The following is a 16333-nucleotide window of genomic DNA, read 5'->3' as shown; positions in this document are numbered from 1 at the left end:
GCTAAGAAGACAGTACAGTGGAGTGGTTCAGAGCAAGCTCTGGAGTAAATCAGACTGGATTTAAACCCCAACTCCATCAGCCCTCAGCTGTCGGATCTTATTCCTTCATTTCTGTAAGAACTTCTAACAGATGGCTCAAAAGTCATGAGGTTTAAGCAGGATAAAAGGTTTACAGAGCTCAGCACAGAGCCTGACTCATTATATATTTTGAATAAATGAAGAACACCATTATTCTGTGCCTTCTACCCTATTTAATTCCTCAAACCCTTTTCCAATCCCTATCTGACTAGAGCCCTCTCTCAAGTAAAGATGTTATAACATGACCACCAGTTTAGTGTAACTGGCTTCCTTTGGTTGTGGAAGTTGACTTGGACTTAGAGATGGTAAGGAAGCCTACCTTTTTTGGTCCATGAGATTCTCTTTTTATTAGATTTTCTTTTTTAATTTTAAAAGTTTTGAGTTAATTTTAGATGTGCACAAGAATAGTACAGGTGGTTCTCTAAAAACTTTCATCTAGCTTCCTCCTAGGTTAACTTCTTACATGATCATAGGACACTTATAAAAAAGAAGAAATTAACATTGGTATAATAATGCTGTTAAGAAAAGCATAGAATTTATTTGGGTTTCACAAGCTCATCCACTAATGTCCTTTTCCTGTTTCAGTATGCAATCCAGGATCCCACTTTCGGCATTTCCTGAATCTTTCCTTGTCTTTCATGATCTTGATTCTTTTGAAGAGTAGAGTCAATTATTTTGTAGAATATTCCTCAATCTGGGTTTGTTCCTTGTGATTAGAGTATGATGTGCATTATTGGGAAGCATAACAGAGTTATAGGCCCTTCTCAGTGCAAAATATCAGAGGGTACATCTTGTTGATATGTATTACCGGTGATGAGCTTGATCACTTGACTAGAGTGGTGTCTGCTAGGATTCTCTACCATAAACTGCACTTTCCTCCTCTTTATTAGATGCCGAACCCACCTATCTTTTGCTTCTCTAGAATTAAGCATTCAGAACCAAGAAACCTATCCATCTATACTCTTCCAACCACTCCACGGAGAAATACCATTCCCTATGACCTGCCTGGTCACCTTTCTCTGAGTTTTACACACACACACACACACACACACACACACACACACTCCTTTACTTATTTATCTTTGGCAATGCCATGCAGCTTGTGGAATCTTAGTACCCTGACCAGGGATGGAACCCAGCCCTCAACAGTGAAAGGGCAGAGTTCTAACCACCTAAAATGCAGAGACCACCAGGGAATGCCAAGAGTAGCTTTCTGATGTTGGGCATTCAGAGGCATATGTTAAAAACTAGATGCAGACACAGGGGGAGTTCATGAGGGTAACAGTGCGCTTCTCAGTTCATTTTCATGGACCTTCTTGTCAAGGCCTGGTAAGTGTCCAACCATCCATGGGAATGTCCAGCCCCTCTCTCAGGTCTGGCCCCAAACTTTGAGCACTTTCTTCAGCATCCAACATTTGGGTTTTTAAAAACCTCTAGTAGCCTTCCTTATTGGCTGTGTATAACTCCTTGCTACCCACTAGCCCACATGCAGAAACTCCTTTCCTTCCAGAGGCTCTCCACTCCTCCAAGTTTGCTGTCACCAGAGACCCTGCTACCAGAGTAGGTAAGGAGCATCCTTTCAATCAGTTGAGTGTGGAGATTAGCTTATCCAGCCCTTCCCTTTGTCTCTGTCTGCTCCGAGTTTATCCCATCACTGTGTCTTCTCACGCTGCCCCTTTAGAAGATGAAGAAGCACCACCCTTCTCCCAGCCTCATGCACACTTCATTTTTTAAAAAAAACTTTCATGCAAAAGTGTATTAAAGGCTTCTGGAAAGCCTCCAAAATTGTCCTCACCAAACCCCATCTCCTCTTTGCATTTTGTTCTGGTTACCATTGCTGTGTAAGAAAGTACACCAAGATTCCAAACAACCGTTTTATTTTGCTTGTGATATTGTGGGTTGGGAATTCAGGACAGGCTTAGCCAGGCAGTTCTCAACTGGACTCTCTCATGCCGTTGCAGTCAGGTGTTGGCCAGGGCTGCAGCCTCCTGAAGGCTCCACTGGACTGGACATCCAAGATGGTGCATTCACACAGCTAACAATTGATGCTGGCTATTGGCTGGGAGCTCAACTAGGTTAGGGCTGGGAACACCTATCCATAGCCTTTCCAGCTTGGCAAGCTCAGGGTAGAACCAGACAGAAGCTATATGTCTTTCCTAACTTAGTCTCAGGCCAGATTCAAGGGGAGAGGAGTGTCAAGTAATTCATGGACATATTTTAAACATTGCCACTTGCATCAAAATGAGATCTTCTCCATGGGGTTGCAAAGAGTTGGACATGACTGAACAACTAACACACACACAGTATCTAGAGTGTTGTTTTTCCAGGATCACCTTCCTGGAGATTCTTGGCCACCTCAGCCCCATCAGATCTTTTAGGTGAAGGCTGGGAGTGCATTCCTCTCCTTCTGGGGTGGGTAACTTGTCAGTTCCTATCTCCCTCAGTTTGCTGCTGCACGGGACCTGAATTCTGCTCTGGAATGTGCTGTGTGACCTTAGGAAAGTAACTTCACCTCTCTGGGCTTTTGTTTCTTCTTTGCCAAAAAAGAACTGAGAATAACCTAACTTCACACGATGTTAGGGTTTAAAAGATAATATAAAGAGCAGAGGCTTCCCTAGTGGCCCAGAGGGTAAAGAGACTGCCTGCAATGTGGGAGATCCAGGTTCGATCCCTGCGTTGGGTTGGCAACCCACTCCAGTATTCTTGCCTTGACAATCCCATGGACAGGGGAGCCTGGCAGGCTACAGTCCGTGGGGTCGCAAAGAGTTGGACATGACTGAGCAACTTTACTTTCACTTTTGTAAAGAGCAGAGCTAGCAATTGATACTCCTGATTGTGGAAGAAATAACTGCGGACAAGTTATTTTCCCTCTGGGACACTTCATTTATTTCTCTCTGAAATGGGAGGTAATTCCCTTATCCTGCTTACCCATGCATATGAGAGGGGTCTTGAGTGGACTGCAGGAGGGGGCCAGCCCAGAGGTTGAGGCTCCCTAACTCTGGTGTGGGTGGGAAGGTCCCTGCATCTAGGCCCTTCTGGGGCAGAAGAGATGTGCGTGCATGTGTGCGTGCGAGGCAGCCTGGGTGTGGCTTGAGGCTTGCAGGGTGGGGCTGCTATCTGTCCTACCATGGCCTTATCAGATCTGGGCTGGCCAAAGCTTGGCCCAGTGGAACAAAGAGGCTTTGAGAACTAGGCTGGGGTGTGGGATGTGGGCCCAAGCTCCGGGAGGCTTGCTCCACCCAGGGGGCAGAGGGCATGGGTTGGAAGACCTGCTGCCACCAACCCCTGCCAAAAAGTTTTCCTGCTGCAGGGACACCCTCTCAGGTGGGCAGCAGAGCCTGTGCTCCCCACCGAGGGCCTCCATCCCTTCTTTGGGGGTGTTTTCTGCTTCAGCACTTCTCACCAGGCCTTCACCTCTGCCCTTTCATGGGGTTCAGCGTTTCTCCTCCCCTACTTCCATTTCCCCTCCTGGTGCCTTTGAGCCCCAGTCACACTCCTAGTCCTTGAGCATGCCCTACGCTTCTCCTCCACACACCTGCTCCCAATGATCCATCCACCTCCTCTTGCCCAAGTCATTTATGCCAAGCCCCAAACCACTTCCAGGAAGTCTCCAGACATTGCAGATCCCATCCTCACCCCTGCTTATTTCTCCCCAGCCCCTCTTGTGTGATGCTGTAGGAACTTCTCTCCAAATTGTCACCACTGGCAGAATCTGTCTGAGCCTGGCAGAGACCCAGACCAGTTGGGGCCAGAGTTGAAGTCTCTACAAGTTGTACCCTGCACAAGGGCTGGTCAGACAAGGGGGCGGGGCCTGAAATCCAGACCTTCTGTGAGCTCCTTCCCCATGGTGTGAGGCTTTCTCCTAAACAGACTTCCTGGTGCCAGGCCAGGAGTGCTGCCTTTTCTAGTTGGATCTCCTGAAGGGGCATTTTACTAAGATTTTTCATGGTGGCTCAGACAATAAAGAATCTGCCTGCAATGCAGGAGACCCAGGTTTGATCCCTGAGTTGGGAAGATCCCCTGGAGAAAGGAATGGCTCCCCACTCCAGTATTCTTGTCTGGAGAATTCCGTGGACAGGAGTGTGGCAGGCAACACTCCATGGGTTGCAAACAGTCAGACAACGACTAACACTTCACTTTTTCACTCACTTATTTCCACTTCCCATCCTGGGGCTGCAAGTGCTAACAGCAGGCCTGGTTGCCTAAAGGATTGTTGCATTGGCTCAGCCTTTTCCAACACACCGCTGCTCACTGTCAGAAGCCATTCCCCAGGCAGCCCCCTGCAGGCAAAAGTTGCGGGAGAGCAATGACCACTGTGGATGTAACGGCCTTCAGGGCTGAGCTTAGGCCCATGAAGAACAGCACGCATCGGAGCAGTAGCTCTCTGGGTCTGGGTGGTATGGCTGACCTTCCTCTGGGCCTCAGCATCTTAAGGAGGATAAGCAAGCTGGTTCTGGTGGGAGGAACTGGACTATAGCACTGCAGAGGTGAAGGATAACTTTCCAGGCTGACTCTACTTGTCCAGCTGGTACCATCACCACAGTTCTGGGTCAGGATTCCCCGAAAAACTGAAGGGCCTCACCTCTATCCCAAGGTTGGTCTTTCCAGGGTCTGGATTCAAAATGCTTTTCTGAATCTCTGCAGCCATCTCTGAAGATAAGTGTATTTCCTGAGGAAGCTCTTTTAGAACAGAAGGTCTAGGGACACCAAATGGCTCTGTGTCTACAGGACAAAGTGTCCCCAGTCCCCATAAGAGGGGAAGGTAGGCCCCCCATAACAGAGAGCCTCAATCTCTCTTTCACTCTCTCCCCCACCCCATGCAAAATTTCTGTAAAAGACAGAATGTGCAAATGAATGGACCAGAGCCTCCTGACCTTGACCTTTTGTTTCTCATTGCAAAGGTGTTCATAGATGTTCTGGTCCCTATGAACCTGGTCTGTGAGTGTCTTCCACAAGGCGATGTGTAGTCCACTCCAGGTGGCATGACAAAGCAGATTTCCAGTCCTGAAATGCTGAGCATGCCTTCTGGAAAAGACCCAAGTTTACCAAAGGAAAAGCCTCTGGTAAGAACAGTGGACCTGCGAGCCAGATCAGTTCAGTTCAGTCGCTCAGTCGTGTCTGACTCTTCTCGACCCCATGAACTGCAGCACGCCAGGCCTCCCTGTCCATCACCAACTCCCAGAGTTTACTCAAACTCATGTCAAGGATGCAGTAATTTTTGTCCATGGGATTCTCCAGGCAGGAATACTGGAGTGGGTTGCCATGCCCTCCTCCAGGGGATCTTCCCGACCCAGGGATTGAACCCACATCTGTTATGTCTCCTGCACTGGCAGAAGAGTTCTTTACAACTATCACCACCTGGGAAGCACAGTATATACTATATTCTTACCATTTTCCAGATGAGAACACAGAGGTACAGCAAGGTTAAGTAACTTAACCTTGTCCACTGAGTCGGTGATACCATCCAACCATCTCATCCTCTGTCGTCCGCTTCTCCTCCTGCCTTCAATCTTTCCCAGCATCAGGGTCTTTTATAATGAGTCAGTTCTTTGCATCAGGAGGCCAAAGTACTGGAGTTTCAGCTTCAGCATCAGTCCTTCCAATGAATATTCAGGACTGATTTCCTTTAGGATGGACTGGTTGGATCTCTTTGCAGTCCAAGGGACTCTCAAGAGTCTTCTCCAACACCACAGTTCAAAAGCATCAATTCTTTGGCGCTCAACTTTCTCTATAGTCTAACTCTCACATCCATACGTGACTACTGGAAAAACCATAGCTTTGACTAGATGGACCTTTGTTGGCAAAGTAATGTCTCTGCTTTTTAATATGCTGTCGACGTTGGTCATAACTTTTCTTCCAAGAAGGGAATGGCAAATCACTTCAGTATTCTTGCCTTGAGAACCCCATGAACAGTATGAAAAGGCAAGCCAGATGCATGGGGTCAAATCCTGCTTCTGTCACTTGTTGCATCATCCTGGGCAAGTTACTTAACCTTGCTGTACCTCTGTGTTCTCATCTGGAAAATGGTAAGAATATAGTATATACTGTGCTTCCCAGGTGGTGATAGTTGTAAAGAACTCTTCTGCCAGTGCAGGAGACATAACAGATGTGGGTTCAATCCCTGGGTCGGGAAGATCCCCTGGAGGAGGGCATGGCAACCCACTCCAGTATTCCTGCCTGGAGAATCCCATGGACAAAAATTACTGCATCCTTGGTGGGCTACAGTTCATAGGGTCACAAAGAGTTAGACATGACTAAAGCTATTTAGCATGCATGCATAATATATACCACAAAGGGTTGTTACGAAAATGAAGTGGGTGCTACATGTAGACTACTTAGAACAATGTTTGGAAATGGTTCAGTTCAGTTTAGTCTCTCAGTCATGTTCGACTCTTTGCGACCCCATGAACCGCAGCATGCCAGGCCTCCCTGTCCATCACCAACTCCCAGAGTTTACTCAAACCCATGTCCATCAAGTCAGTGATGCCATCCAGCCATCTCATCCTCTGTCGTCCCCTTCTCCTCCTGCCCCCAAATCCTTCCCAGCATCATGGTCTTTTCTAATGAGTCAACTCTTGGCATGAGGTGGCCAAAGTATTGGAGTTTCAACTTCAGCATCAGTCCTTCCAATGAACACCCAGGACTGATCTCCTTTAGGATGGACTGGTTGGATCTAGTCTTCATTAAATGATAGCAGTTGTCATTACAGCCTCTTCCTCCCAGATGACATTCTCCAGAGCAATGAAGTTTTCTCTAGAGCATTCCTCCATGGAAGTGGGGATGGTAAAGTAAGAGTCAGGGCAGTCCTCCCCCCGCCACTTTCTGACAGAAATGTCTATCAGAGGCTAGAACCTGGGCAGGGGTGTGCTTTCACAACTAGCTCTCCACACTCAAGGGAGCCCTAATTGGCAGCATATGCCAATATGATGTAAATATTCCCACTATGGCCTATTTCAACTGCTTCAGAGTATTCCTGAATATTTAACAATGTTATCAATGGATCTGGGACTCTCAGCTGGTCTATAATGAGTACGGTAAAACTTGCTGTGGATGCAGAGACCAAGAGAAAATGAAGACAGGGGTCATCCTGTTTTGGCAATAAACTGGTGTCCTTCCGACTAAGCAATGTTTCTCAAAGTGTAATCTATGGACTACCTGCCATGTTTGGAGTATTTGTAAAAATCAGTTCCTAGGCCTCAATCTGGATCTTCTTTTTTTTCTTGCCGAGCTGGGTCTTCGTTGCGGCACATAGGCGTCCTCAAGTTTGGGGTGCAGGCTTCTCGCCATGGTGGCTTCTCTTGTTGCAGAGCATGGGCTCTAGAAGCTCCGGGTTCAGTAACTGTGGCTCACAGGCTTAGTCACCCTGAGGCATCTGGAATCTTCCTGAATTAGGGATCAAACCCGTGTGCCCTGCATTGGCAGGCAGATTCTTAATCTACTGGACCACAAGGGTCACCCTGATCTAGATCTGTTAAAGAAGAATCCTAGAAGTGGGACCAAGAATCAGGATTTGGGCCCTGAGAGAGACCAGAATAAGCAGGGGAGGCACCTTAACTTGGGCCAGGCAAGGCCTCTGCATGCTGACCCCAAAGTTTGCCTAACACAGACTAGAGAAAGAACTGATCTAAAAATTCCATGATCACTTTACTTATCTAGAAACATCTCCTTGTTTCCAAGTAAAGGGGCTTCCCCTACTTATTCTGGTCTTTCTTGGGGCATGAGTCTCTGACTTTTCACTGTGGATCATGAAGAGATTCTGTAGAATTCACATCTGCCTTGTGGCCCATTCTGAATTGCCCTCTGTTGTGACTTGGCAGACCTACTGGATGAGAAAGGCCCTGCAAAGAGGGTGGTAGCTCTGAAGGTTTTGTCTTTGGAGGAAGGTGCACACAGCCCTGGACGGCCCCACCCATGGTTCTAGGCTAGCAGTGTATCAGCCCTACTTGGTGTTCTGGACTCTAGGGCTCTAACAACTTAAATAATTTTTATTACAAAAGGAAGAAAAGACCAAAACATCCCCAAATTTTCCCATGGGCTTCCCCCTCGGTGCCAATAAATAAGGTGGGGGAGACTGACCGGAGGAGGGGGTGGGGGTCATGGTTCAGCAGAAATGGGAATGTATAGCCTGGGCAGAGGGTGGGCAGGACATCTAGCCCACTGCCCCCGTCCTGGGCACTGTGATCACATTGGCTGGAACACACAGCTCTGTGTACTGACAGCAACAGTCTCTGGATGTGTCCCGAAGAGTGTGGCCAGAGAGGAAGGTCATGCCTCAGGATGGCCAGGCTGGCTGTCCTACCCTGCAGCCTGCTCAGTTCTGGGCAGCATTGAGTCCAGCCAGCTCCCTGCTGGCTCCCAGGGAATCTAGCAGCATCAACTGAGGTGCAAGCCCACCCAAGAGGGGCCTAAGATGGACAGAATGGGCCCTCCCCATTGGGGGAGGCAGGAATGAAAAATTGTAGTGAGGGCTGGCTGGGTTGGGACCCACTGGTCTCTAGGATAGAAGGAGAGACCACGCCCCATTGCCAGCTCAGCTTGCAGCTTTGTCACTACACCAAGATGGGGCTGGGGGGACGCTGGCATCACCCAGTACAAGTCTCAGTGATGTATCTTTGTGGTGGAGGAGATGGTGGGAACCAGTGTCCCCATTCAGGTCCCTTGCAAGGCCAATGCCCTCCTGGTGGGGAGGCCTTTGGACCCATGTGGGCAGTTCTGGGAGGGCAGTAGAAGGATCCTTTCAGCTCCCTGCCCCGGCCACGCCCAGCGAGTGGAAGCTGCCCTCTTCCAGCAAGAGACGTCCCAGGCGGTAGAGCAGCTGGGGGTACCAGTGCACACCCTCCCCTGGGGTCCAGCTGCTCCACGCCAAGCTGTGAAACAGTCGCAGGGGCCAGAAGGCTAACTGAGCCAGGTGGTGGTCAGCCACGGCCGCAAAGCAAGAGGCCACCACATCCTCCACCACCAGTGTCCCATGCCTTGTTAACGGGGCGTAGGCTCCCAGGGCCACGTGCGTGGAGACAGCCGCCACTCGGGCAGGCTGCAGGCCTGGCACCCCAGCCACCAGCACATACTGGCCAGGCTGCACTTGGCTGGCAAACGTGGCTCGGAAGTGGGCAGCTGGCTCAGTGTGATTGTTGGCCGTGAAGAGGAGGTGGGCGGGTGTGAGTGCCAGGCGGCGCGGGGGATCCTGGGTCTCGATGACCTGGAAGGCCCTCAGCCTGTCCGGCTCACGGTCGAGGAAAATGAGCACATCGCTGAAGGTGGGGTTCCCATCCTCCCCCATGGCCAGCACTCGGTCTCCGGGCCTCACAGCTGACAAGGCCACACGTGCCCCGCTCTCCAGGCGCACCTGGGCTCCAGCAGGGAAGCAGCCGCCTGTCTTGGCTGCGGCTGAGTGCTCTGTGGGAAGAAGGGACATGAAGGCATTACTGGGTGGAGCTCGGATTCCCAGTCACTGCAATCCTCCCCAGCACAGCCAAAGGTGCCCCTTACTCCCAGGCTGTTTCCCCATCACCATGTCATGTTCCCTGCCCCCCACTTTCTCTGCAGCCTTGAACCCACCCCCAGCCCACAGTATGATCTGCCTTCCTCCCTAGCCTAATCCTTTGCTCATGAGAGGAGCATATTGAGGCTCCAAGCCCAGGGAGCATGAGGGAAAGGGTCCTCCAGAAGCCCAGGTGAAACCCCTCCCCCACCTGCTCCCAATCCTGATAAGACTGAAGCAGTCAGAGAGGCTGAGGGTCAGCTGGGCCAGGAAGGGGTCAGCTGTGACTTGACACCCCAAAGCTGCAGCCTCGAGGAGAAGGTAAGTCACTTCATGCCTCTGGGGTCTGGATGTCCCATTATTTCTCACCCATCTCTCAGATGCCCCCCCAAAATTGTCCTCTTGGACTGACATCCCAAGTTCTATGCCAGAACTGGCCCTTGGCGTCTATATACCAAGCAAGAGGAGGGCCAGTCAGTGGCAAGAACACAGACTCCTGGGGAAGCTCAGAGTGAATGGCCAGGCCAGGGCGTGACTCAGTGGCCAGGATGAAATCACCATCTTCAATTCATGTGCTGGGTCCTTGTGCGGGGACAGGACACAATGGCATCAGTGGGTGGGATGCAAGATACTATTTGGAGGTCAGTAGTAATGCAGGGAAGTGGTCCCTCTGGGAACTGGCATCGGGCCTGTGTTTGCAAGTGAGGGGTCGATGTGACTTGAAGTAAATACAGTTGACAGGGAAGTACAGAGGGGAAAGGTCAGGATAGGGTCACCACTGTGAGCCCAGTGGGATGAGGAACAAAAGAGAGCCTGGTCTCAATGCGCCAGGTCTGTGAGTGTGATCGCTGCATGGGGCCAGCACAGAGGGCCGAGCCTGCAGTCAGGGGACTCTGCAGGCAGTCCACATAGGAGCCATGTGAAGCATCCATGATGGGGTTCAGTGCACGTGGCAGGGATGCAGACAAGATTTGAGGGAGGGGACGAGGCCCCAGCGCCTGCCAATTCTGATCAACAAAGCGGCCAGTATGGGAAAATCCACTTTATTAAGTCCATTCTGTTTATTCTTGCCCTCACGGCTGTCCTTGCCCCCCAAAGTCCAGCTTCAGGGCCCTGGGGAAGAGGTTGGGGACGCCTGCGCCCCCTGAGAGGAGCAGACACAGTGCCTTAAAGGGCCTGACCTGCAGCCAGGCTGTGCGCTCTGAACCTCTGAGCTCCTGGCTCCCAGTCAGTCATGCGGATGTCTGGGCACAGCCTGGCCCCTGGCCCCACCCCCACCTCCCAGTTCTGCACCACTGTGTATGGGGAGGCCGTCTCTCTGTCAGCCTGGCTTTCTCCATCTGGCCAGCTTGCTCTGTCTTGCACCACTTGCAGCAGGCTCTGGACTGTGGACCGCCTGGTCAGCACCCAGCATCGCTGGGACAGGACCCTGTCTCCCTAGGCTCCTGCCATGACACTATCAGGCACGGGCCGAGCAGGTGGTCAAGGGCAGCAGTGGGGAGCGCCGCTGACGTCCTGGTCCCCGGGGTCCCCGCCTCCATCCCTGGGTGGGCCTCTTCACCTTCTTGGCTCCCGCGGGCCCAGCGCCGCCTGCCCACGCCCTGCGGCCCCGGCCCCGGGCCCAGTCCCCCGGCAGCGGCTCACCGGACTTGACGGAGCAATGCACGTGGGCCTTGGACTCGTAATACACCCAGTCGAAGCCGGCCTCCACTGCCAAGCGCGCCAGCAGTCCGTACTTATTGCGGTCGCGGTCCGACGTGGTGATGTCCACCGCGCGGCCTTCGTAATGCAGCGATTCCTCCGAGTGGTGACCGTCCTCGTCCCAGCCCTCGGTCACCCGTAGCTTCACCCCGGGCCACTGGTTCATCACCGAGATGGCCAGCGAGTTCAGGCGATCCTTGCAGCGCTGCGGGAGGGGAGGGAGCAGAGTTGGGGGAGGGGCTAGCCCGCGTGCAGGTGAGCGCGCAGCCCCGCCCCTTACTCTCCTACAGCACTCGCTGGAGCCTGGAAACCCGGGAGGGTGCTCCGTCCTTCTCTCTTAGAAACAGAGAGCCCTAAAGTGCTTCCTTCCATTCTAGCATCCCCTGACCCCACCGGGATCTGGACCGCGCGATGGCGCCACAAATCTGGAAGGCGCGTCCATCCGCTCACCCGTGGGGACCTGTCTCTGAGCTCTCTCTCTTGTTGGAGTTACGGCACCTTTTGAGCGCCGGGCCCTTCTGTCTCACCAGGGGACCAGCAGGGGACCGCCTGCTGCCTAGAAGGTAAAGGACGTACCGGAGCTGACTTGCCTGCGGCCGGCCTGCTAGGCGTGCAAGGCTAGAGGTGCCCAGTAGGTGTCACCGTAGCCCCAGGGCTGAGGCCCGAGAAGCGGCCGGGGCGCGGCAGGTGCGGAGCGGCTCGGCAGCTTGAGGGGTGTGTTGGAGGGGAATCCCAAGCCTGCCGGGATTCCTCGGCGCCACGAGGCATTCCCGCTGGGACCCTCACGATCCCAAACCGGCTACGCCCGCTCCGGGGAAGCGGCAGCCCGGGAACCAGAGCTGGTGATACGGCTACCGTCTGACCCGGCCAGATGGAGGACCGCGCGGCTTGTCTCCCGATGCGAGGGGTGGGCTCCAGGTTGATAAACGCCAAGTAGCGTTCTCCCTGAGTCAAGAGCACTCAGCACCCCCGCGCCGCCCCTATCTGGGAAAGGACCCGAGAAACGGAGCGTTTGACCTCGGGGTGCTCACTTCATGCTCCGCCTCCCATGAAGTGGGAGACGAGCCGCGCTGGGGGAAGGACTGTAGAGACCATCGTCTGCGCTGGCTCTCTTCGTACCTGGAACCCGAGGAACCCCGCAGCTGCCTTAGGAGAGGGGCCTGGGAAGAGGAGTCCTTCCACAGTCCTTCACACAGAGGTGCCAGGAGCTGCCAGATGTGGGCAGCCCACCTCTCAACCTACTCCACCCCTCAGAGCCGAGGGCCCCCACAGACCCTTGGACTCGGTCTCCCAGGAGCCAACAGAGGCTAAAACCCAAGACCCCGTAGGTCCTCCGAGGCTGCAATCTAGCTGGGGGCGCTCACTGCCCCCAGAGGGAGCTCCGCGTGCTCCTGGCCGCCAGGCTTCTAGCCACCCACCTCTGTCTGTCCCGCGGCCCCTGCTCCCCGCCCCTGTTTCCCCCCCACCCCTCCCCTACTCGGGTCCAGAGCCCGGGCACGCGCTGTCAATGATTGCCCAGTCCGTGGCCCGGATCCTTATCTGCATTCCTCAGCGCCCGGCCCGGCCCAGCCACCAGTCAACCTTCGCCCGACACCGCCGGCCAGCCCCGGCGCCTGGGCGCGTGCTGCGGGCCGTGGTCTAACTGCCCTTCGCAAAGCATCTAGAAAGCAGGCTGCCTGCCTGCAGTGGAAGCCCACCGAGGAAGGGGACCTAGGTCACTTTCCCTCGAACTCGGCCTCAAGGAAGAAAGTGTGCTCCCCGCCCCGCCGCCCCCACCCTTCCCCCAGGTACTTGGGTTGAGCGCGCCTCCTGTTCCGAGCACTTACGACTAGCCTTAGCTCTGCTGTGGGGCTTCCCGGCACCCCAGCCCCTCTCTTTCAATCCATCCACAGTACCAAACCCAGGGATTCCCCCAAGTTCGGTCCCAGAGCCCGGCGGCCCGGCACCCCCACCCTTCAACTGCAGCTGCGCCGCTTGGCTCTGGGGATAGACACGTGGGCTCCCCGGCAAGATCCCTTCCCTACCTCCGCCTCTTGGCTCTACCATTGCCCGCTGTTCCTTTAACCCAGACCCCGGAGCGGGCCTCCCAGCGAACCGAGAGCGCGCGGGGAGGAAAGGTCAGTGGGACCCTCCACGCCCGGAGCTTCGCCTCTCGGGTTGCCGAATCGCCTCGACTTGAAAGGGGCGCAGCCGTGCGGAAGGTTAGGCCAGAGGGACTGGTGCATCTTGCAGGCGCGGGAGGCAGTCGGGCAGAGGTACCTCCAGGAGCCGCGTCTGACCTGAGCTGCCAGCACTCTAGGGCCGAAGGGGCCACCGCCAACCCGCTGGGCTGTGGCGCTTGGCAGAGGGGAGCTCTTCTCACAGCCTCCGGCGGGCTCGGGGATTGCCAGCACTCCGCCGGGACCCCAGCCGGCCCATCTCGGCGAGAGGGGCAGGTGCCAGGGGGCGTGCCAGCCAGTCAAGGAAAGGTGCCAGGGGGCGGGTAGGGCCGGGCAGGTGGCGGTGCTTCGGCGGCGGCGCCCTGCGAGGGCGGGTCGCGCTCACCTGGGTCATGAGGCGGTCGGCGCCGGTGTTCTCCTCGTCCTTGAAGATGATGTCTGGATTGTAGTTGGGGGTGAGCTCCTTGAAGCGCTCCGAGCTGCGCGCGATCTTGCCTTCATAGCGGCCACTGGCGCCCAGGGTCTTCTCGGGCACGTTGGGGCTGAACTGTTTATACGCGAGCGGCACGAGCTTGCGCGGCGGCCGCCGCCGGCTGCCCACCACCCGGCCCGGCCCACAGCCCCGCGCCGCCGGCACCAGCAGCAGCAGCAGGAGCAGGCAGAACCGCAGGCGGGGCCGGAGCCGGGCGGGAGACATGGCCAGGGAGCCCCGAGGAGCGGCGGGCGAGGACGCCTGGTGGGCTGGTGGGTGGGCGAGTCGACCGGAGCGCTGCGGGGGCTCAGGCGTCCGGGTGGCTTCTGGGGGCTCCAGGTGGGGGCGCCATGGGCTGCGCGGCGCGGCGCACGGCCGGCGGGATTCAGGTGCGGGGCGGGGGCCCGGGGCCCTGGCTGGTGGCGGCGCGCTGTCCCCCTCGGCGCCTCGACTCTGAGCTGCCCGGCTCGCCGGCCGCCAATAAATAGGCCGGCCCGTTTGTTTTGGCAACGCGGCGGCGGCGGGGGGCGGCGGGCGGCGGGGCTGCGGGCCGCCGGGCTGGGCTGGGCTGGCCGGGCCGGCCGGCTGGCGGGCCCCGCGGTTAGCACCCCGGCCCCGCGGTCAGGCGGCTGGGGCGGAGCGGGAGCTGCTGCCGTCTGCGGCGCAGCCCGGGGCCGAGTGAGAGGGGAAATGGAAGAGATCCGGGCTCGGGCCCCGCGCAGACCGCACCCTACCCATGTCCCTGCCTCCTGCGCGCTCGACAGCAAACCTGCGGCAAGGGCAGCGCAGCCTCCTCCCCCTCGGGCGGGCGGCCCCGGCACTAGCCAGCCCTCGTTCCTCTCGCTCCTCCGTCGCGCGTCCGCCCGCCCGCCCGCCCCTGCCCTCTGCGCCCCCCGCACTGCCTGAGTGTGCCCTCCCCGCCCGGACGCGCCCCACCCCGCCTTGGCCTCGCCTCTGGGCTCCCCGCGGCTCCGGGGTGCCCCGCCAGGCGCAAACCTCCAGTACAGGAGCTGCCGCCCCCACGGAGACCGCAACCCATGGCGCGGCCGGACGCGAGGGGTGGGGGGCAGTGGCCGGACCGCATAGCCGCCTACGGTGTCCCCTGCGGGGAACTAAACCCAAAAGGCAGGAGGCCGCTGGTAACCTGGTGCCCCACCCTGGCCCGGGGAGGCGCGCCCTCTCAGCTTGGTGGAGCTGAATTCTGTATCAACCGGGTGCGAAGCTGGGAGTGGGGCATCCAGCCTCATGACGAGTCAGATGGAGGACGAGGTGGACGTGGAAACATTGTTGAAACGAGCAAAGTGAAGTTCCGGAGGAATAGGCCAAGGTGTAGAGAAGAGCATCTAAATGGTGACATCAACGGAATAAGGAATCCCGACTGGCTGCCGCCGGCACACGGGAGCTGCTAAATAATTACTCTCTCGGTTCTATTTCACAAATGAAAAAGAACAGAGAATGAGTGATGGCAGTTAGAGATGTAAGCATGGATGGTGTGTGTATCTGAATACGATATTCAGGAAGGCTGAATGAATTAGGATTCATTCTGTTAAAACGAGAAAAGGCAAGTGTGTTAAAAAACAAACACCACTACAACAAATTACCTGATTTGGTTGCAATATTTTCTACAAATTTAATAGAGATAGAAATAAAAGGGTGAGAAAGGTTTAAAAATTCTCATTTCAAGAATATTAATACAATAGATACTGGCCATGTGCTTGATAGATGGAAGCTTTTAGATATTATTATACAAGCATTTTGCTTGCATTATCTAATTTAAACCCACAATTCCAAATGTGTTCGTATCCTCCCCATTTTACAAATGAAGATTTTGCAGTTCTAAGAAGAAAAGCAACTTGCTCCTGGCAGAAGGATTCAAACCCCAGTCCCACCCCAGCAGCACCTGCCACCTGCCACCAGCTGACCCCAGAGCCCCAGTGCCCAGCAGGCTGGCACTCTGGGCAGTGCTCACTCATCCAGTTCAGTCTGAGTTTGGGACATTGGTAGCTTTTCACAGATATACTCACATTTTCTCTGAGTCAGTTTTGTGAATACAAATTCAGAATTAGAAGGGACTCAAAAGAGAGTGTTTAATCCAAGCACTTCATAATATAGAAGAGGAAACTGAGGCCCACAGAAGGGGTACTTAGGATGGCTCCACCAGGGTGGAGGGGTGTCTGTCCCTTGGAAACAAAATGGATCATTTACTTGACTTCCCTTTGCTTGTGATTCCTCCCCACACCCTGTGTTCGTCCTTCTATTTGCATTCAGATTCCCTGTCACAGATTACTTGCCAGTTACAGATGACTCTAACATTGCTTCTTTTCCTTGAAAGCTTTCAAGTGCTTTAAACTTATGTGTTCCCGGGTTCAAGAACCCAGCCCCCCCCCCCAAATCCTGTTCAGATTTCTGGGGTGCACTACTCAGCCAGGTCAGTACCTCTCC

At 54.9% G+C, this 16333-nt stretch overlaps 1 protein-coding gene across 1 annotated transcript; it reads right to left on the bottom strand.

The window, feature by feature from the left end:
• Nucleotides 1-8043: 8043 nt before the first annotated feature.
• On the bottom strand, nt 8044-14131 carry IHH (Indian hedgehog signaling molecule). Its single transcript, XM_061148723.1, has 3 exons — nt 13805-14131; nt 11204-11465; nt 8044-9474 (listed from the first exon to the last, which is right to left on the bottom strand). The coding sequence occupies exons 1-3, from the start codon at nt 14114-14116 to the stop codon at nt 8816-8818; spliced, it is 1233 nt and encodes a 410-aa protein (XP_061004706.1). The 5' UTR covers nt 14117-14131; the 3' UTR covers nt 8044-8815.
• Nucleotides 14132-16333: the final 2202 nt, after the last annotated feature.

This window comes from Dama dama, chromosome 8 (genome assembly GCF_033118175.1).
Source record: "Dama dama isolate Ldn47 chromosome 8, ASM3311817v1, whole genome shotgun sequence".
In the NCBI taxonomy this organism is placed as follows: Eukaryota; Metazoa; Chordata; class Mammalia; order Artiodactyla; family Cervidae; genus Dama; species Dama dama.
The sequence above is the reverse complement of the archived record's forward strand: the minus strand, read 5'-3'. Positions and strand labels throughout refer to the sequence as shown.